The 22,777-nt window shown below is 42.2% G+C and overlaps 2 protein-coding genes and 1 non-coding gene across 4 annotated transcripts in view; 2 read left to right on the top strand and 1 right to left on the bottom strand.

Moving 5' to 3' along the window:
- The first annotated feature begins 5,272 nt into the window (after positions 1–5,272).
- laynb (layilin b) lies at positions 5,273–12,575 on the top strand. The gene is made up of 7 exons (XM_028969751.1): positions 5,273–5,463; positions 6,313–6,610; positions 6,862–6,998; positions 7,652–7,699; positions 7,995–8,072; positions 11,670–11,766; positions 12,027–12,575. The coding sequence occupies exons 1-7, from the start codon at positions 5,361–5,363 to the stop codon at positions 12,298–12,300; spliced, it is 1,035 nt and encodes a 344-aa protein (XP_028825584.1). The 5' UTR covers positions 5,273–5,360; the 3' UTR covers positions 12,301–12,575.
- LOC114785007 (U6 spliceosomal RNA) lies at positions 9,546–9,653 on the bottom strand. Its single transcript, XR_003748990.1, has one exon. It is a non-coding gene; the product is annotated as a U6 spliceosomal RNA (small nuclear RNA).
- Positions 12,576–13,420: 845 nt separating the features above from the next.
- Positions 13,421–22,777, top strand: part of sik2b (salt-inducible kinase 2b) — a 28,106-nt gene continuing 18,749 nt past the window's right edge. For both annotated transcript variants that reach the window (XM_028965519.1, XM_028965520.1), the window contains exons 1-3: positions 13,421–13,667; positions 14,410–14,526; positions 17,617–17,680. In XM_028965519.1, the coding sequence (XP_028821352.1) occupies positions 13,530–13,667; positions 14,410–14,526; positions 17,617–17,680 (319 nt within the window). In that variant the 5' untranslated portion in view covers positions 13,421–13,529. The remainder of the gene's footprint in view (positions 13,668–14,409; positions 14,527–17,616; positions 17,681–22,777) is intronic.

A 22,777-nucleotide genomic window follows, 5' to 3' on the forward strand; every position in this document is an offset into this window, starting at 1 on the left:
TCTATACACTCAAAATTTCATGCCATGAGCATTTGATAGACTGAAGCTGAATAAAACGTATTAAATGTAACAACACATTTTAGTTGATGTCTATATATGTCTATAAGTCAAACAGCTGCTCTTCTTTGCTCATACAACTACATTCCCGTATAGTAATGTAGCAGTAACTTACATTCCAGTATTGTAATCAAATTGTTTTTGCACATTTTTACTTTATTTCTGCTTTTCTACGTTTGTCTTGGGAGTATACAGTCCCTGACAAAAGTCTTGTTGCTTGTGTACAAATTGACCTATTTTTCTAATCAAGATTTTTTTACAAGAAATGGCTCATTTTATTCCAAACAGCTTTTGTAATAATCTTTCAATGCAAAACGAAACTGTCAAAAAGTATTCTAATATTCAAAGCTTGGTAAACCCCATTGAGTCAATTTTTGCAAAGACATAAGTGGTGTTGCCTTATGAGCTTCACCGGTGACTAATAATGGATCAATTAGGTCTCAGGTGTGTATAAAAAGAACCCCAGTACACTAGACCTTCACATCAACTGCAAATAGTCCTCTGCAAACATGCTTAAGATTCTCCCTGAGACTAAAGTGTTGATTAACAAGAGGCTAAAGACCACTGCTGATGTGTCTCAGCATCAACTACTGGATTTAAAAAAATATTTGAAGAGACTGGAAAAGTTTTTGACAAGCCCAGGTCAGGCAGACCCCACAAGACAACTGCTCGAGAGGACCGTTTGTTGGCTTGAAAATCCAAGGCCAGCCCATTTTCCACTGCAGCAGAGTCCCTGTGTCAACCAGAACAGTTTATCAGATTCTGTCTCAAAATGGCCTCCAAGATTGAATCAGTGCCCAGAAGCCAGCACTAAACAAAAGATGTTTCAAAGGAGGTGGATTTTTCAGATGAATCTTCCGTTGAATTACATCACAGTCACTGCAAATATTGCAGCAGATCTACTGGAGCCCGCATGGATCCAAGATTCACCCAGAAAACAGTGAATTTTGGTGGCGGAAAAATCATGGTCTGAGGTTACATCCAGTATGAGGGTATATTCTCAACCATAGAAGATGCCAAATTCTGATGCAGGATGGTCCTCCATCACATACTTCCATCTCCACATCATAGTTTCTCAAGGCAAAGAAGATCAAGATGCTCCAGGATTGACCAGCCCAGTCACCAGACATTTACAGCATTTATCAGACGCCCTTATCCAGAGTAGTTACAGGGACAGCCCCCCCTTCCAGAGCAAGTGTCTTGCTCAGGGATACAATGTTAGTAAGTGGGATTTGAACCTGGGTCTTCTGGTTCAGAGGCGAGTGTGTTACCCACTAGGCTACTACCACCATACATGAACATCATTGAGCATGTGTGGGCTAAGATGAAAGAGGAAGCTTGGAAGACGAAACCAAAGAATATTGATGAACTCCTGGAGGCATGCAAGACTGCTTTCTTTTCTATTCTTGATGACTTCATCAATAAATTATAAGAATCCTTGCCAAACCGCATGGATGCAATCCTTCTTGGATCTCACAGCACCACTACTTAATTTTCTGGCATATTTTTGTATTTGCAGTAAATTTGTTCAATTTCTGTAGACGACAAAGCTTTTGTCTTGCCTAAATTTGACCTTTCTGCCAGCCCAGATCGGCCCAGTAGTTAATCTGCAATTGTAATTTATTTTCTCTGGAAGTGATTCCTCAAAGTATGGTATAGATGGCTTGTGTGCAAGATTCTGTTGGATGTCCGAGGGTGATGGGCCATGAAATCCCTGCCACAGGCGACAACTCCTGTTTTCAGGGAAGAACATCCATTGTCTGAAGTGCATAGTGAATAGAAGGAGAATAGCATGTCAAAGGCAAAAGCCCCTCAGGGAGAGAGCATTAGACATGTAATATGAAGACGTATGACAGCGACCTCAATGGTTATAGGTGAAATCGGAGTATTTGCCATGCAAAAAGCATTTTAGCAACGGATAAGACGCTTCTCTTATTACGAAAGGAGATATACTGGGAGTCGTCACTCTGCCTTGTTTACAGTGTTGTATAGGGATGTGATTCATGATGCCCTACCTGGGGGTCCTGAGTGTCTCAGTATCACTACTTCTACATTACTCCTTACTCGTCTAGGGTAAGTCCTGTAAGTGTATTTTGCGAACATGTTACTATGACAAGATTAGTTTTTTTGTAAGATGATCATGAAAATATATATAATTTGAGAGTATTTTATATTTAATGTTGTTATATCTACAGCAGTGGTTCTCTACCTCACATCCCTGAAAATATGCAGAAGGTTTGCGTCCACACAACAGCCAGGCGGCGCCCCAAATATTCATTTTCATTTTTCCTCCTTCGGCTATATATATGACAACAATTGACTTAACCTAAATGGGATGAGCTCACACATCATTAATCCATACAGGGAGCTACAAAAACCATGCCACAAAGGAACTGAGTTGGGATACACATTTTCTCATTATTTTATTGGTCTGTTCACATTAGTTGTTCAAATCTGGCTTGTCACAGACAGGGCAGGCATGGGCCTAGTTTTCACATTTCACTTTTCAGCCTTGTATGTTCATCAGTTTCAGAGGAACGTCCAGTTCTCAGCAACTTCATTCTCCTGTATTTGTAACACTTTTTGATGAATGTTTTTAGGATGTCCCATGGTAAGAGGGCACCAACTACATGTCTGTGTGTGAGCCAAATAACCTGAGCCTGATCTGGTGTCTAGTTTACGTGTGAACAGCATAAAAGGTGTGGCCCCCTATTTGAGGCTGACAGTGAGTATGAACAAGGAGATGATGTGAACTGATACTATCATGTTTCTATAACATTATTTAACATGTAAGGATACTTTTGATATTGCTGTGTTTAGCAGAATAGTGTGATATGAAGTACCTCAGTAAAATTGTGTGATAAGTGAGCATAACAGGCAATTTTATTCATCAATAATAATTGTGATGCCAACCAAGTTAAATCTTTATGAACAGTGAGCTCTTTAAAAAAACTATAAGTTGAAACCTAAAAAATGTTGACATTTAAGCTACTAGCACATTTTATCTTTGGATGAGAAACAATTGTTTGGTCCATTCAAATGTGGTAGTAGCCTAGTGGGTAACACACTCGGCTATGAACCAGGAGATCCTACTGTGTCCCTGAGCAAGACACTTAACCCTGAGTTGCTCCAGGGGGACTGTCCCTGTAACTACTTGTTGTAAGTCACTCTGGATAGGGGCATCTGATAAACTGCAATGCTATACAACATCGCATGGTAAAACTCTGCTCCATATATTGTCCATGGTAGCAGGAAATGGCTGTTAATGAATGGGTCACAACTTGAACTGGTCCTGGCACTCCAGCCCAGGTCTTCCTGACGTTTTTGTTTATTGTGTGCCTGATAACCCTTGAGTGTTATCACCTGTCTGTTACTGTAAATGTATCCTCAATGTCTCTAGTCTTCATGCCTGCATTAGTCTTGTCACCCGGTGAGTGGGCCAAACTATGTTTCTTGTATTGTCATTAAATTACTGTTTGTCCATAATCTGAAAGTCTGTCACTTTCATTAATTCGTTTAGTTTCATTAATCCTTATTCAAAACCTTTTTCAATTGTTTTAGTATATCTGAAAACACCGATTAAAGAAATAAACCTGGCCTACACACTGGTAGAGAATCAAGTGAATCAGCAAATGTGGATTCGACTGCATCATTATATCAATTTTTTTAAGTAATTCTATTCCGAACCAATTAATGTTTTGAACATTTCAAAGAACACATGAACATTTCCCTAAGCATTTGAAATGTAATTCTGGATATCTGAAATGGAAAGCCTAATTTCTCCTAGTAAGGATGTTACTGCAATATTTTCAAATATGCTTGCCACTGGTCTCAGAATAGTAGGGACAGGGGCATGTTAGCCATTAAGAAGCATCTCCTCTTCTTTTGAGACGTTTGAAGACGTCTGGGCATTGACATTATGATGTTTTGGTGTTTGAATTTGTTCATATTCTTGCCTATTACAAGTTTCCAGCTGCTGAAGGATTGTTGGTTGTCTTTTTATTTAATAATGCACCTAATGTAGGTGAAATCTGGACTACAGGCAGGCCATTCAGCTACAGGACTTTTCTCTGATGAAGCCATGCTGTTGTAATATGATGTGGTTTTGCATTGTCTTGCTGAAATACAGAAAGTATTCCCAGAAATAAACTTCATCTGGTGGCATATGTTTCTAAAATCATTCATATTTTCTTCCAAATCAGGGAAGCTGCCCATAACGTATGCAGTTATGAACTGAATGCTGATAACATGCTGGAGGTTCTCCCTCCTCTTTAGCCCAGAGGACACAGTATCCACGATTACCAACTACAATCAACTTTAGACTCATCTGACATCTGACCATAGAAAACATTTCAAAAAGCAGGCGGGGGCCAACCCCTGGCCCAAAGGACATAACACCACTTGTTGAGCATGTTCAAATATGGCTTCCTTTTTGTATGGTACTGCTTCTGCAGATGGTGCGTCGGACAGTGTTTACTGACAGTGGTTTCTGGAAGTATTCCTGGGCCCATTTAGTAATGTTATTGTCATAATCCTGCCGATGAATTTTGCAGCATTGTCTTAAAACCCAAAGGCATTCAGTAAAGGCTTGTCCCTTACACAGAGATATCTCCATATACTATGAATATTTTGATGTTGCAGAAGATGGGATTTGCAAAGCCTTTGCAATATAAAATTTGGGGTACACTGAATTTAAAGTACTCCACAATCTTTTTTAGACGTTTTACAGTTGTCATTTTTTACAGATTTCAATTAACTTAGCTGCTAGATGTTTTCCCACCTGAATGCTTTTTCATTAGTTGTCAAATGGACAACATATGTGCCAATTTTTTGTATGTATTTACTTTCAGCATTTATTTACAGTATTCATGTTCAAATGATGTGTGCATTAGGGAGGCTGAGCATGTGCAGCTACTAAATTTCCTTTTATTACAAACGTTAATAAACTGTGATGTGATTAATTATTCTGTGAAAAATTACACCACACAAATTCTCCACACATACCATTTAAAACTTTTTGGCCATATTTCTATCTTGGTCTCAACAGACCAGAGCATCTTATGTCTCAAAATAACTTTTTAGAAATTTTAGAAAATAGCTTCAAAATAATAAAGAGTGACATATTTAAGGGCGTCTGAATACTTTCAGAACCCACCGTAGATCCAAAACGGCGAGGGTAACGCAGCAGCGCCCCCTGGCGGAAGGTCACGTCGTCCCTTGGTTTCAACCCGATTGGACAAACTGGTCCTGCGAACTTCTAAGCCGCGTTTTGACGTGAGAGGAGTTTTGTGAGCCGAGCTGCGATGTGGATTTCTCACGTCTGCGAGCACGTGACCAGGTGGACTTTCCTGCAGCTTCTCCTGGCTCGGTTCTACCACGCAGGGTCCGCGTCTAAACTCTTCAGCGGTAAGAACGATCGTGTAGAAGAAATGCGTGCGGTGCGGAAATGGCGCAGAACTCCAGCCTGGGAAAAGCTCGCGTTGTTTTGTACCCGGGTCTATCCGGATTAACAACGAGAATGGTTTTGACACCACTTATTATTATTTTTATTATTATTGTTATTGGATGAACATCCGTTGTCGGCCGTCGCGGTCATGTGATTCTCTGGGGAAGTCGGAGCTGTCAACACCCAATAAAACCCTCTTTCCATTCCTTCCTGCCAGAATTTCCATAAAAACCCTACACACTTCGGCTGCTCCGTCTGTTTAATCTCTGTTTATACCTCTTTTCTATTAGATTCGCTCCTCCAAAATAATTGTTGTTTGTTTATTTATATGTTCATTTATGTGCCCTGGCATCTTATCAATGTATTTTTAAATATTCTATTCATATTTCTTTTGTTGTTTGGTTGTCTAAATTATACCTCAAAAATATAACATCACAGAATTAATGAAAATCAATTACTGTGGTTAATTTTACTGTTATGTTTGCTGATAGTGGATGTGTTTTTTTTATAATTTAAATGACTATATTCATAGTTAGTGCTATTATGATTTAGTTCGCAAATCTTTAAACAAAGATTTGTTTCATTCTGTGTGGTGAAATCACAGTAAGAAACGGGAGTTAATTCAATGAAAAATGCAGAAAATGTGACTAAATGTCATTATGCATAAAATATTTATTTATACAATGAAATAATAATTACTGTTAGCTTGTGTTTATTATTCATTGTGTAAGGGCAAACTAATTTCCACATGATTTATTCCTGTGCATTCCAGAATTATAATTGTTCAGTGGTTCATATATTTTCTGCAGGCCAGCGCATCTGCCGGCGTGGCACAGAGCGGCCCTGCTACCGGATCGCCAGCATCCCTGACAGCAGCCTCAGAGTTGGCTTTGAAGCGGCTCGACAGGCATGCCGGCACGATGGGGGTGAACTGGCCAGTATCGAGAGTGAGAATGAGCAACGACTGGTGGAGCAGTTCCTCCTGGACCTTGGGTCATCAGACACTGGCTTCTGGATCGGCCTACGGTGGAGCTCCCAGCCAACCAGAGATGCAAGTAACTGCAAGTCCCGTTACCAGTGGCTGAACCGGAGCCCTTCCACCTTTAGGTCCGCTTCTACCTCGGTTTACTACTTGTTTTACACAAAAAAGATTGAGAAACTGAAATATTTGGAGTTAATTGTACATATTTGAATTTAATGAGCAAGCATCGAAATGTCATCCCACAGTAGTTTCGTGTGGCGTAAGGGAATTAAACATAATTGTAAAATGACTAAAGATTTGAGATCACTGTAGATTTCAAGATTTTACAGTAGCAGCTTCCACAAATAATTCTTTTCCGTGCAACAAAATATATTAGGAACTGGCGATTGGGCGAACCATCATGCGGTCATCACATGTGTGTCGCCCTGGGTGGGCATGGGGCTCACTTCCTTTTTGGGTGGAGTGATGAGAGCTGCAACATGAAGAACAACTTTATCTGCAAATACTCTGAAGGTAAGATGGCAGTAAATGACTACATGCAAAAGCCCAACATAGATGGTCAAGTTTTTTTTCTTGCCATTTATGCCGACAGTCCAGGCACAAGAATTACAGTCATCAACAGGAGAAAGAAGTGATAGTCAAACAAACTAAAATGTATATAAGATATCAGTAAATTACAACAAATAAAGAAGGGGGGAAAGAAAAAGACATTTTGAGCAGTTAGAAAAATATTTCACAGTTCTATAATATATTATAGAATAAATACCTTTTTTTACAGATTAAACCTGGGGATGGAATCGTTCCTTTATTTATATTTATCATTGCAGCGATTTGACTTATGTCTCAATTTTCTAATTATAACATTTGTAGAACAGTCTTAAAAGCAATTATGTCATAATTAGTCCTTTTTGTCTAGATTGAACCAATGATTTGACTTTTTTCAATTAGAGGTTCTTTTAAGAAGAAACCCAGGGTCGAGCTGATAGTAAAATGATCCTCTCTTCCCTTTCTGGACAAAAACACTTGTTCTTAACCCTCCAGTTGGAATGCACGTATAATTGGTGGATATTTTAAGAATCAGACATCGCTGGCTGTGGAACTAAAGTGTTGTTCTGACTGGCAAATGCTTGTGTTCACCCTTCTTCAATTCTTCCTTTGTTCCACAGAAAAAGAGCAGATCTTTACCAACCTCCCCCAGACTCCTGCTTACACAGGTGAGAGGGTCACTCGCTATACCTGTCTGTGTGTTTTGTGAGCTGGTCACCTATTCAGATTACTGTGGGCTAACAAGCATCATCGTTTCACTTGGCTGGTAACTAATCTGTCACTGTCCTGTCCTGAGCTAATAGGACATTGGTTTTATCAGAAAGTTGACACAAGTTGACCTCTTTTGGAGTGTACATGAGGCCACTGTTGTCAGTACCTTTAACAACAGTGGTCTCAAAATGCACATGGCCTAATAAATTCTAAGGTGGGGCGGGAAGCTTCTATAATTCATTTCTTTTTTAGAATTGCCAGTCATCTCCATGGTGCCGAAGCAGCCAGAAATCACAGGCGAGGACAAGAATGTGAAGACTGGTGCATCAGGTAGAGAAAAGGGCTGAGTAGCCATGATTCTTGTTAATTTTGTGGCACGAGGTAAATTTCTGTGAGCATATCTGGATGAGGAGAATAATGCTATAAACTGGGTATTGGTTGTGGCTGTGTGAGGTTGGAGTTTTTTGGACATTCATACATTCAGATATTCAAGGTGTTAACATGACCCTTTACATTTACAGTGGTGTGCAAAAGTCTGTGCATCCTTGCTTTAAATGACTTGATGTAAATATGGAGTGAAAGACCTGATCAAACGGCATGAAGCAAAAGACAAATTTTCATACATTTGGTAATACCAAATTGCATATATTCACAGCGCATCAGTTTTCCCCCTATTTTGTCATGTTACAGACGTATTCTAAAATGGATTAAAAAAAAACTTCCTCGGAATTCTACACACAACACCCCATAATGAAAATGTCGGAAAAAAATATTTGAGGTTTTGGGAAATGTATTTAAAATTAAAAAACTGAGAAAGCACAGGTACATAAGTATTCGCAGCCTTTGCCATGAAGCTCAAAATTGAGCTCAGTAGCATCTTGTTTGCCCTGATCATCCTAGTTGGAGTCCACCTTGTAACAAACTGGTATTGGGGATCGTGGGAACAGACAATGCCTTATACCTCTGCTCTGCAGCCGGCTGGTCTCGTCCTTTGGAGCCCTGAGTGGGTGTGGAAGCACGATTCAGATTCTGGTTGGGGTATTTGGACATGGCTGCGGTTCCGGTTGATTATACAGGACACAGACCTTTGCACCGCTCTCACATGCTTTTTCTTTCTTTTTCCTTCTCTTACCCACAATTCTGTGTTTTAACCCTAGTGCGTCACAAGGGTCACAAGTCATTTTGGACCATTACAACCTTTGGAAAAAAAAAACTGTTGATTGGACGTGATTTGGAAAGACACACATTGTCTTTATAAGGTCCCACAGTTAACAGTTCATGTCAGAGCACAAACAAAGCATGAAGTCAAAGGAGCTGTCTGTAGACCTCCAAGACAAGATTATCTTGAGGCACAAATCTGGTTAATGAAAAATGTCCCAATGAGCACAGTGGCCTCAATCATCCATAAGTGGAAGAAGTTCAAAACAACCAGGACTCTTCCTAGAGCTGGCCGGCCACTTAAATTGCTGGAGAAGGGCCTTAGTCAGGGAAGTGACCAAGAACCCAATGCTTACTCTGTCAGGGCTTTGTGGACCAAGGAGAACCTTCTAGAAGGACAGACATCTCTGAAAGTGATTGTGATTGTCAGCACAGCACACGGTGCACACAGTGAAATTTGTCCTCTGCATTTAACCCATCACCCTGAGTAAGCAGTTGGCAGCCATGACAGGCGCCCAGGGAGCAGTGTATGGAGATGGTGCTTTGCTCAGTGGCACCTCAGTGGCACCTTGGCGGATCGGGATTCGAACCAGCAACCTTCTGACTACAGGGCCACTTCCTTAACCGCTAGGCCACCACTGCCCCAAAAATATGGAGCGCTTCGCGGATTTGCGTGTCATCCTTTCGCAGGGGCCATGCTAATCTTCTCTGTATCAATCCAATTTTAGTATATGTGCAGCCGAAGCAATCCACCAATCAGGTCTGTATGATTGAGTGGTCAGACGGAAGGCACTCCTTAGTTAAAGTCACATGGCATGGAAAGATGACTGCAGAGACATCCTGGATGAAAACTTGCTCCAGAGCTATTGAGACTGATTAGCACTGGAGACTGTGGAGACAATTTATCATTTAGCAGGACAACGACCCTAAGCACACAGCCAAGATATCAAATGAGTGGCTTTAGGACAACTCTGTGGATGTTCTTGAGTGGCCCAGCCAGAGCTAAGACTTGAATTCGACTGAACATCTCTGGAGAGATCTTAACATGGTTGTGCACCAACACTTCCCATCCAACCCAATGGAGCTTGAGAGGTGCTGCAAAGAGGAATGGGTGAAACTGGCCAAGTATAGGTGTGCTCAGCTTGTTGCATCATATTCAAAAGGACTTGAGGCTGTTATTGCTGCCAAAGATGCATCGACAAAGTAACGGTGCACATAATAACTGAAGCATATGCACAGGCTGTACAGGCTCCGCCTAAAATCATCATATTATTTGCCGAATTTTGCAGATATCGCAGAGCTAGCATTAAGCATATTTCATGTTCGTCCATCTGGGCTACTGTGTGGTGTAACAACCCCCATTTGCTTTAGCAAGTGTAAACAAGCGAATCGGATATGGGTCACAATTAACAAAAATGTGTAAACAGAAGGTCAAAGAAATCATATATAGGCAACAAATCAGAATTGAGCATCAAGACCCGCAGTGTAAACGAGGCCTTAGTTCAAATTTTGGCCTTATGGCATGTTGCTCCAACATTGTGGAAAAGGCATTGTTCTTCACCAAACTGTTCTTGGATGGTTTGGAGAAGTTGCTGTCGGAGGATGTTTTGGTACCATTCTCAGAACACAGCTGTGTTCTGAGGCAAAATTGTGAATGAACCCACTCCCTTGGATGAGAAGAAGTTCCACACATGAATGGTCTCAGGATGCTTAACTGTTGGCATGAGACAGGACTGATGGTAGCGCTCACCTTTTCTTCTCTAGACAATCAGAAAGGGGCTTCATCAGATGACTTTACCCCAGTCCTCAGCAGTCCCATCCCTGTACTTTTTGTAGAATATTAGTCTGTCGTTCATGTTTTTTCTTGGAGAGAAGTGGCTTCTTTGCTGCCATTCTTGACTCCTGGCCATCCTGGAGTCTTTGCCTCACTGTGCGTGCAGATGCACTCACACCTGCCTGCTGCCATTCCTGAGTAACTCTGCACTGGTGGCACCTCGATCCTGCAGCTGAACCATCTTTAGGAGATGGTCCTGGCGCTTGCTGGACTTTCTTGGGCACCCTGAATCCTTCTTCACAACACTTGAACCTCTATCCTTGAAGTTTTTGATGATCTGATAAATGGTTTATTTAGTTGCAAGCTTAGTAGCAGCAATATCCTTGGCTGTGAAGCCCTTTTTATGCAAAACAATGATGACTGCACATGTTTCATTGCAGGTTATCATGGTAAACAGAGCAAGAACAATGATTTCAAGCACCCTCCTTTTTTCACCCTCCTTTTAAAGCATCCAGTCTGCTATTCTAACTCAATCAGCATGACAGAATGATCTCCAGCCTTCTGCTTGTCAACACTCTCACTTGTGTTAATGAGAGGATCATTGAAATTATCTCAGCAGGTCATTTTGTGGCAGGGCTGAAATGCTGTGGAAAAGTTTTTTTGGGAGATGAAGTTTTTTTCATGGCAAAGAGGACCTCTGCAATTCATCTGATCACTCTTCATAACATTCTGGAGTATATGCAAACCGCCATAATAAAAACAGAAGCAGCAAAATGTTCAAAACTTTTGTCCATCACTGTATGACTTTTAGCAACTTTTAGATGTTTCTTGTTGTACCTTGTTTAGTTTGAAAATAAAAAATATTTAATCAAGCAGATATCTGTGAATAGTTATGATCATGATTATTACAACACAGTGTTATATAATAGTGATGTGGTTGTTGTTCCAGCCCTGCCCCTACAACAGAAATTTAGTATATACACCTCTTTTTACAGCGAGCCCCTGGAATTTTATCCTCATCACAGTCCCCACCGTGCTCATGTTGCTGCTGGTTGCTTTAGGCCTGGTCTGCTTCAGGGTTATCTCTCGGAGGTAAGTAGGTAGCTTTAACATATTTGAAAAAGTCAAAGTTTTTGTTGTTGAAATACACAGCACAGAAAAACATGCACACAATGAAAAGTGTCCTCTGCATTTAACTCATCACCCTTAGTGAGCATTGGGCAGCCATAAAGGGATTTGGACCCACCCATAACCCTTCAATTAGGAGTCCACTTCCTTACCCACTAGGCCACCACTGCCCAGCCTGCTGGCAGGCCTATTTCACTTTAACCATATCTTCGAACATTTTGCAGGAGAAAGGAGCAATCAGAGCCGATCTACGCAAGGCCAGGCCAGTGGGTGCATGCCAGTGCTTCTCAAACTCCCTGTTCCTTCAGCTCGTACACACAGCCAGGGGCAGTTACATGTAAGAAGAAGCCGCGGCCGTCTGAGAGCCAGTATAAGGATTACGAGAATGTTGACTGCAAGAACACTCGGAGTGGCTTTGTCACAAATGATATCTACGAGACCTGCAGGAACCAAAGTGCCTCAGAGACTGGATGGGTGGACAATGAGATTTACGGATAACAATCCCCAACAATGAGCAGTCATTTGGAGATGGACTTTGACGCGTCCACATGTTGCCCTGAAGGAAAAGCCTGGTGGACCCGGCTCAAGGCCATCGGACATGAGGCTGCACTGTGTGGAGGCTAATATCTCCAAAAGGAACTTGTTCAGCAAAGATAGCCTCTGCTGGCCTGCTGTTTTGAAGTTGTTTAAAAGTAACCTTGTTTTTGTACAGTATATCAACTGTCTATACTTTCAATTGTCATATTGTCATTAAATACTTATTATTTAAATAATCTCTTTGACAGTATAGCAGTGCATACCTGAAAAAGTATGTGAACCCCTTTAAATTTGATGCTTTTTGCATTCATTTGTCATAATTCAAATTCTATTTGTCACATAGTCACACACAGTATGATGTGCAGTGAAATGCTTTTAGCGACTGCTAATTTACATCAAGGTTATGTGCCAAAAATAATAAAACTATAATAAACATTCTTAGTAATAAAAATAAAATAGACTCTACCAAAAAGTGTGCGCCCAGTCAAAATGACCCCAAAACGAAGACTTGCCAATATCTGACCCCGAACCCAGAGGAAACCCGCCGCAGGGAGTGCAATCATCAGTGCATCTTTAAAGATACACGCAGGTAATTTTATGTTATATATTTCCATATTGTACTGACAGTGTTCACAGCAGTGACACAGTTGCGTTCCACTCGATTCTTGCCTAGTTTGGACTGCATTTGTATATTTGTCTATAAGCAACAACAGTTGTCGGTATTTAAATGGCCACCAGATGGCGCTGTTCACTCGCGCCCGTTTGTTACGGCACCTGTAACGTGCACATGGAGCGGAAATGGAAGGGACGAAAGGCGGAAGCTTTGTGTTGTGCACCGTTAAAATATGACAAAACTGTGTGCGGCGGCAGCGCGGAAGAAGCCCGAGTTGCTGGGCGCAAGAGTGTTATTCGACTCGCAACAAGCGCAAGATGCAGGTTCAGAATGGCGGCGGCGCCGGCTGACGTCAGACGTGGCTCCGGTCGCCCTGGAAACGAACTGGCAGCGGAGTGTGGAACGGCTTCAAGGCCCCGCCCCTGTACAAATACCCCCCCTCGCGCTCTGACGTCAATGCACGTCAGCCCGAGAACACGATGCCTCCTGCCAGTCGGCGCGTGTGCGCTCACGGTCTGGGCTGAGTCGTCGCGGCGCGACCGTACCGGGGACCGAAGGTGACGCCAGAGCCAGAAGTATGGTCATGGCTGACTGTCACCAGAAAGCGACGTTCCGGGGTCCGGTGCGGGTCGGCTTTTACGACATCGAGCGCACGCTGGGGAAGGGCAATTTCGCGGTGGTGAAGCTGGCCAGACACCGCATTACCAAGACCGAGGTGAGCGCCGCCACGCCGGCCACAACTTTCTTCCGTGTCCGGGTGACAGCTGTGACGCGACGGCGGCGTCTCTGCTGTGAAGACGGGCGACTTTTCGGGACTAGGTGTTGGGTGTCAGTGGAGATGGGCTCAGCTGTGCATATCTAGGCCATGCATCGCTTATATAACTGCGTCTGGCACTTTCACGTCCACAAATGCCTTTTTCCCCTTTTTCTTTGTGAAATTCCGGACCTTACTTGGCATGACGGGGGGAGCTCAGGCTTTGAAGTGCTATGACAGGGTTTCACTGCTCACCCCCCAACTGAGCTCCTTCAGACTGGATCACCTGATTATCCAGCAGTGCGTGGTGTTGTCTGCTCCCATCAGATCCCCCTAACCCCATTCTCTGACCGAACTGAAGTTGTGCAACTTAGCTGGGTTCGATAAATGTTAAAGGTGCAGCGACTGTGTAAAAAGTGTCAGTAAGGAGAAGCTGTTGCCATGGGAATGGGATCCGTGCTGTATATGCTGTATAGCGTCAGTCACACGTGGGTCAAAGGTGCTTGTGCTGATGGACTTTGTGACGCAGCCTGCATCTGGCCGGCGTGAGGCGTGCGACACAGGCGGGAGCGGGGGTCACCTGTGCCACGGCGTAACTGAGCTGTCCTGCTTGCATCACACGGATGACATTAGAGGAGCCCGGGATACTGTTTCTGACGCATGGCCAGCTCGAAGTGTTCACTTTCTCATCTCTTTGCAACAGGTCGCAATCAAGATCATTGACAAGTCCCAGCTGGATGCTGTCAACCTGGAGAAAATCTACCGGGAAGTGAAGATCATGAAGATGCTGGACCATCCGCACATCATTAAACTGTATCAGGTAAACGTGCTGCTGGCATCGTCTCATGCAGAAGAAACACGACGCATCTCTGGACCGGCGAGGTACATAATCAGATGAGTCGCAGGGCTCATAAATGGGCAGTGGTGGCCGAGAGGTTAAGGAACCGGATTTGTAACTGAAAGGTTGCGGGTTCAAATCCTGAACCGTCAAGGTGCCACTGAGGTCTCCTTGAGCAAGGTTCCGTCCCCACACACTGCTCCCTGGGCGCCTGTCATGGCTGCCCACTCATGTGAATTAGGTTACATACAGAGGACACATTAGGTTGTGTGCCCCGTATGCTGTGCTTGCTGCATATCACAATGACTAAAATACTCATAATACAATACTGTCTGGTTTAACATATGGAAACAATACAACAATCAGTTGCACGTAGTGAGAATGTAGTATTTTTGTAGCAGGACAAAGTGAAGTATGTTAGATGAATCTGTTTTTTTCAGAGTCGCCTCTTTTTAAATTCATGACTGTTCACTATTGTCATCATTAAAAGCCACTTCATAAGATACTCTTTAACATTAGGGTATGTTAAGAAATTGTGAAAGAAGAGTGTGCCATCACAGTAAAACCTCTCTGCTTTGGAGAGACTCAACTGTGCAACTTTTTGTTTATTACATAACCTCCCTTGTGTTAAGTCCTGACCCATAAATGAGTAGGTGTGTGTGTGTGTGTGTGTATAATATATTATGTTCAATATGATATATTCAAATACTGTACATGTGGCAATGTGTTTCGTTTAAAATCTAATTGTAGAAAAAACGTCAAACTATAAAGAAGTCACCACCTAGTTTTGGAAAGTGAATAAAAGTTCAGGACATTTGTTATTATGTACTGTGTTTTCCTGAAAATTAATACAGTATCACAAAAATAAAATGTTATATTCTGGAATTTTTTTCACACCCCCAATTTCTGCAAATTTTGAGAAATATTAAGAAATTCAGGAATATCAGTGGAGAATCAGAGAAAAACATGAACTGTTTATTCACATACTGGCAGACATTGGCAGGATATGGATTTTTTGCCCGGACATTAAGTGTGATGTGCGAATAGTCCTGCATTTATCGAACTTCATAAAAAGCGGTCATGTTTGTTCTCCGCACTCATCAGCACTCTGTCATGTAACACAGTATCAATAAATTTAGCATTTGACAGATAGAACAGCATTTTTTGGAATATTTCTTGCAGGAATCTGGCAGTTCTGGCAACAACGTGACTTCACTAACTGACATTACACACTCCCCAAATAACGCTCTCCCTGTCCCGGAGTTAATAATTGACTGCCTTCCACTTCTCAGCAGTGAGAAGGTCATTTTTTTTTTTTTTTTGAGTGGTAACACTAGTCGCCGGATTGAGTCGACAGGGATTATGCAGGACTGCCTGCAGCAGATGAGTCTAACCAAGAACCCACAGGAGAGAATGTCTCTTTCCCGCTGACATCACAGCATTATGTAAGACTTTTGGGTCACTTTGGGTGTTCGGAATGTGAATAGTGTTTCATTTATTATACAACCCTCTGGCACGGGTCCAGGTCGGTGGATGTATCATTATTTCCAACTGCTCCTCCATTCAGACAGCATGATTGAATTAGTCACTTCCCTTCCAGCCTCATGAGCACTGGGCAGCTCTGGGTGCATTGGACACCGGCTTCCTGTTTGCCCCATTTGCCTGAAGCATGTACAATGTACTTGACATGCACCATACAGTCACAGAATGTTGTATGAATAGAGTCTCTTTCTCAAAAATACAATTATTATTATCTTTACTGTTCTCTATATTATGATTCTGTGTCTGGAACTGACCATCACTGCATTTTATAATATTAATAATTGTAGCTACATGTCGCTTTTGTATTGTATTGCCATGCTGGTAGGTGTGGGCAAAACTATTCCAATTTTGGAGCAGTATTGTTTTTACCAGGTACACTAAACCAGTCAGGGTGATTACCCAATATACCTGATAGCCAGGTATGATGAATGCTTTAGTAATGTTGCACACAGATGTATATGTTTTTTTACTGTTATAGAAAAAATAATAATTTGCTGAGGTCTAGTAAATAAAAAGCAGCAATAAATTGTACCATTGATTTGCAATACAGCTGTAATGCTTGGATCAGGAGTTTCTCATCAGCTTTGCCTAAATGGGTGGTTGTCTCCTGGGTCGTTGAACTGTAATTCAAGTTGAAAGGCAGTATAGATGATTAAATACAGTTGTTGGTTCCGCTGGTGGCGTTCTCATGAAGTCATGTGTGACAGCAGTGAAGTTTGCAAACAACGAGTTGGGATGAGATTATAATTTGCATGAGATAATAATAAGTCGTTTCCAGACATTAAAATGTTTGGCTGGGGATTTGAATGGGAAGTACTCTGCAGTTGTTTTTTTAATGAACAGCTCTGCGATCGTGCCATTCATTTTGAGGAGTTTCTGGGAATGTCCTTCAATAAAGGAATCGAGGGCTGTCATGTTCCTAATGTCCTAACATCTACCAGCACTACTAAAGATCTTCTTTCTCTGTGGCTAATGTGGATATAAATGCATATATTTCCCTGTTTTGATCAATCTGATCAATCCTGTCTGATCAGTTGTTCTTGTAAACGAGTTGTAAATGATTTATGCGATTGTAAGGATTTATCTGATTCATAGTTCTTCCCCTTTCCTCTGTTCACCACATTGTTTATCTTTGGCTAATTCCTGAGTCTTCCCACATGCTGTTGGCACTAGCATCAAAGTGTTAATTGAGGGGGACAACTGGCAGAAGAATCCTGTTGCCGGTCATTCCGTAAAGCATTACAGGGGCATAGAGCACAACAGCTTTTAAAAGACAGTAATACATGTGCAATACATGGGGTGGTAGTAGCCTAGTGGGTAACACACTCGCATGTGAACCAGAAGACCCAGGTTCAAATCCCACTTACTACCATTGTGTCCCTGAGCAAGACACTTAACCCTAAGTTGCTCCAGGGGGACTGTCCCTGTAACTACAGATTGTAAGTCGCTCTGGATAAGGGCGTCTGATAAATGCTGTAAAATGTAAAATGTGCACTGATTGCTCTTCTGAAATATGCACTTCTCTCACAGGTGATGGAGACAAAGAACATGCTGTACCTGGTGACCGAGTATGCCAAAAACGGGGAAATATTCGGTGAGTAAAGTGATTTGTGTTCTGGGTGACTCTTTTGTGTTTGTGTTACTCTTACCTGTTGCATTAACTCTGTAGTAACAGGTTGTGTAGCCCTGCGCTGTTTCACTACAGTAGCGGCAGTGTGAAGGGGAACATCTGTTATCTTGATGTACCAGGAAGCCTGGGACTGGTTTTGGGACTGGTGTCTTATCGCTCTCTCTGCCTCACTGAACACCTACAGATGTCAGCACCCATGGCTGTTATGTAACAGTTGCCTTCACTATCTGCAAATTCCTCATCTTTCTTTGCCACCGGGTTTAACCTTTGCCATGTCGTGTCGCGCTGTTTAGTCTGCTGCTGTCAGACATTTTCAAAACAGTGGGTCAATACGGGTGTTCAGACCACAGCATGCATGTATCTGAAGCTGTATTGTTAATATTCAGAAGGCGATTGCACAAGTTGGAATTAGTTAATGAGCTAATGCAGCGTCTGCTGTAGTGCCATCCCCCCAGGATTTCATCATTTGGTGTGCTTTCTTAAAATTTGCAGTGCATTTTGAATATTTCTTACCCTTGTTAAACCCCATCTACATAGACCTAGTAAGACACTAAATGACCAAGAGAAGAACAAAATATTGTGTGAATTGCATTCCTTGCTACGCTGGTCATGTATCTCTTGGATCCACTACCACAAGTGGAAGTGAATAGATATGTAGGATAGTAACTATTTTATGAGATGCTCATTATCATGTCCCTTAGTGGGTATAAGAAATGTGACAAGGGTGTGGAGAGGAGCTGTCACTCACACACACACACACACACACACACACACACACAGTGCTTTTATTTACAATAACAACAGAACCAACACATCAAAACAGCCTAAAGGAAGCGGTGGTCCAGAGGGGGTAACTCAAGCAACGTTATTACGCCTCCAATACACAGTAGCTAACACAAGACATTAACACAGGCACCAGCATATTCAAATAGTGGTCTAAAACACAAAGGAATGAAGCACACACAAATTGGGGGGGACTGCCTGTTCACACCAAATGCTTAACCTGAAACTTCTCGAGAAATTTCAGGAATGTTACTCATTAATCGTTCATTTAAAATAAACTCTAGTGTCTGATTTAGTTTATGTCCTTTATAACAGTCATACCCAACCTAGCACTGATTTAAAAAAAAAACTGTGTGATTGTCTTTGTAATGCAATACCTTTGTTTACTGAAGACATCAGAATGGACAATCTGTTATAAGCGTATTATACAATGATGCCAGTTTTGAGTTTATGTCCACCAAACCAATCATGCTTTGTGCTCTGTCATGGCCATAGTGCTGTTCATACAGTGCATCTGGAAAGTATTCACAGCATTTTTTCCACATTTTGGGATGTCACAGCCTTTTTTCAAAATGGTTTAAATGCTTTGTCCTCAGAATTCTACACACAACACCTCATAATGACAAAAAAAAAGTTTACTTAAACTTTTGGCAAATTTATTATTCAAGATTCAAGATAGGTTTACAGTCAGTACAACTGTATACACACTATAACGTGTATTGAAATAATGTTTCACACAGGCTCCCCCATAGTGCAATCATAAAAGAAAAATATACTATAACTAAATAACTAACGCTTAAATACTGTACAGGTTATCTCTATAGGAGAAAAGTCCAACTTTTCTATATAATGAACAGGTCAAACAGGACATAATGTAGGATTTTTGTGAGTGGATATGTTGGATATTTCAAACAGGACACACAAGACAAGCATGTGCAAAAAGAGCAGAGATGTGCAAAGATCGGGTGCATAAGGCTGGGAGTGTATTGTTGAGTTTATCAGTGTTCTGGTGATCGCAGTGCATTGAGAAAACTGACTGCTTGGGGGATCGACGGATGAGGTGTTTCTCGTAGAGCAGGGAGCTGGGAGATGGGTGGAGGTGGAACCCTGATGATGCGGTCTGCTGTCTTCACTATCCGCTGCAGGGCCTTCTGCTCAGCGACAGTGCAGTTCCCGTACAAGACAGTGATGTAGCAGCAGAGAACACTCTCAATGGTCCCCGGTATAATGATGTGAGGGATGTTGACCTTCTTCAGCTTCCTGAGGAAGTGCAGACATTGCTGGGATTTCTTGGTGGTGGTGTTGAGGATCCAGGAGATATTGTCTGTCATGTGTACATAAGTATTCACAGGCTTTGCGCAATACTTTGTCAATGCGTCTTTGGCAGCAATTACAACCTCAAATCTTTTTGAATATGATGCCACTAGCTTGACACACGTATCCTTGGTCAGTTTTGTCCATTCCTCTTTGCAGCACCTCACAAGCTCCATTGGGTTTGATGGGAATCTTCAGTGCACAGCCATTGTAACATCTCCAGAAATTTTCAGATTCAAGTCTGGGCTCTGGCTGGGCCACTCAAGGACATTCACAAGTCAAGGACATATCTTGGCTGTGTGTTTAGGGTCGTTGTCCTGCTGAAAGATGAGCTGTCGCCCCAGTTTGAATTCAAGAGCGCTCTGGAGCATGTTTTCATCCAGGATGTTTCTATACATTGCTGCAGTCATCTTTCCCTCTATCCTGACTAGTCTCCCAGTTCCTGCAGCTCGTGGTCTGAGAGTCCTTCAGGTGCCTTTTAGCAAAGACAGGCTGCCATGTGCCTTTTACTAAGAAGTGGCTTCCATCTGGTCACTGTACCATACAGCCGTGATTGGTGGATTGATGCAGTGGTGGTTGTCCTTCCTCTGTCTTGGTTACCTTCCTGACCCCTTGATCACTCAGTTTAGGTGGCCGGACAGCTTTAGGTAGAGTTTTTGTTTGAATTCATGCTTGGTTTGTGCTCTGACATGAAGGGTCAACTGTGGGACCTTATATAGAAGGTGTGTGCCTTTCCATCTCATGTCCAATCAACTGCTTTTTCCATAGGTGGACTTCAATTAAGCTGCAAAAACATCTCAAGGATGATCAGGGGAAACAGGAGGCACATGAACTCAAACTTGAGCTTCATGGCAAAGTCTGTGCATATTTATGTACATGTGCTTTCTCTGTTTTTTATTTTTAATACATTTGCCTAAACTTTTTTCACATCGTCATTATGGGGTGTTGAATTCTGAGCAAAATAATTATGGAATAAGACTGTAATGTAATAATTGTGCACTGACATATCTTTTGCATTGATGAAATTGATGACGTTGATGCACCTCCCCAGCCCTAGTCTGTAGACATGATTTCTGGATGATTTAAACCTGCTCCATGTAGCACATTGTCCATCTCATCCTTTTTCCTCCAGTTCTCACAGCTCTGTATGCTACGCAGTTTAATTTGCTTGAAACATTAATTATGTTGAGCCATTAAAAGATGCTGATGTAAATACAATTAAATACAATCTTGTTTTGACTTTTTCTTTTTCTAATGACCAAGGGCAATGGCAAAACATTCAGTTTTCCAAGATGAAACCTTTCCAAACTGAAACCTTTTACAGAGAAAATGAGATTAAAAAAATCAACTGCTCCTCCAGCCAGACATCCTGTTTATGGAGTAAAGATCTACACCTACAAAATAAATGTGGATTTTGACCCTCAGACATCAGTGTAATCAAACATTAGTCTTACAAGGCTGGGAAAAGTGGAACACAACACTGTATCAGATAACTACCCCTAGTTCAGGATGTTTGGATTTTTTCCCATGATATATCTTTGAACTGATCAAGTAGTAGTGGTTATGGTTTCTACACACCCATAACCATAATCAATACTGTGATTAGTCAGGACCGCCTTCGCCCCCTCCTGTCAATGCAGTCAGCTTTTTTCCATCTGGCTCGCACACTGTAATATATGAATCTTGTCCTCCTAAAATGTGAGTGAATGTCTCTGTTGCAGAATCTTGCAGCTAATCACAGAGGACCCTGCACAGAGGGTTCAGACCAATTGGTCTTTAGTCAACCTTGAGTGACCTTGTGTTTGAACAGGAAAAAATTCCAACAAGAGTGTCCACATAGGTCCAGAGCAGGAAGCCGCTCCTCCTACCCAGTGCGGCTTTATGATTTCCTTTACAATAGATCGGTAACAGAGTTGCTGCATGGCTGTTTTATGTTCAGGAGTGCAGAATAACATACACATTTTCACTTCCTCTCGTTTTCAGTTGTTTGTCTGACCCTTCTGACTGAGCACTGTGTGTGAGGGTTTCTGTATTGCAGGTGGTTCCTGGTCATTGTAGAACTGTCAGAACCCAGGGATTATGTATCAGCTCTGCTTCCCAGATCCCTGTTTTGTAGATTTCCGAGATTATATGCAGATGATGTAATATGTAATCCAGACACAGTGACGCGCTTCTTATGTAACATTTTTTTTAAAGGGCCTCACTTTTATGACTGATGGTCAATGACGGTGCTCAAACCCATTTCTGTGTTGCTTATGCTATGGTGTATGCTTTAGCCGGGTCCGCTTCGGTACAATGTATGCGCTACAGTAGCACAGCAACGCTAAAGAAAAATCTGGAATGACCTGAAATCAGTACTGTTCCAGTATTGGATGGCATTCATTACTGTTTTCATCCTTTACTTTTGTGTGGGTTTTTAAGGTCTGTACAGGAAGGGCATCAAAGGGGCGTCTGAGACAGCAGCATTGGCAGCAATGCAGCACCCAGAGAACCTGCGAAACTGGGTCAACCCCTGAATAATGAAGTAGAGCAGAACAGGAGCGAGGATGAGGAGAGGAGAATTTGAATTTGAGACGGGGGGGTGTAGGCCACAAATTTTTCGGTAAATGCAGAGGGGCAGGCAGAAGTGAGAGATGATGCCGCATCTGTTCAGACTTCTGCTTTAAACCCGTTTCCACAGTCAGCCTGCACAAGCCCAAACAGAGTGTGTCCATAATGCTGCCTGATGGCCGGTGCGCTGTCTGGACTAAAACTGGGCAATACATTTATGGCTTGCATGTCCTCCCTGAAATCCCTTAAAAACCCCAGCAGCTGCTGAGAGATTAGGACTGGGAAGTGCCAGCGAATGGGGGCTTTTAGCGCCCTCTGATTCATCCCCTCTCCCACCAGCTCTGCCTGTGACGTCCGTGCCCCCTTTTGACAGCAAAGCGGCGAATTACTCATCCATCCACTGGTATGCGACTG

Source organism: Denticeps clupeoides, chromosome 2 (genome assembly GCF_900700375.1).
Source record: "Denticeps clupeoides chromosome 2, fDenClu1.1, whole genome shotgun sequence".
Taxonomy (NCBI): domain Eukaryota; kingdom Metazoa; phylum Chordata; class Actinopteri; order Clupeiformes; family Denticipitidae; genus Denticeps; species Denticeps clupeoides.

Excerpts from the sequence above, each read along its gene's own strand:
- laynb (XM_028969751.1), top strand. The coding sequence starts at position 5,361 with ATGTGGATTTCTCACGTCTGCGAGCACGTGACCAGGTGGACTTTCCTG. Across the intron at positions 6,999-7,651 it reads TATCTGCAAATACTCTGAAG|AAAAAGAGCAGATCTTTACC; the intron begins GTAAGATGGCAG and ends TTTGTTCCACAG. Across the intron at positions 7,700-7,994 it reads CCAGACTCCTGCTTACACAG|AATTGCCAGTCATCTCCATG; the intron begins GTGAGAGGGTCA and ends TTTCTTTTTTAG.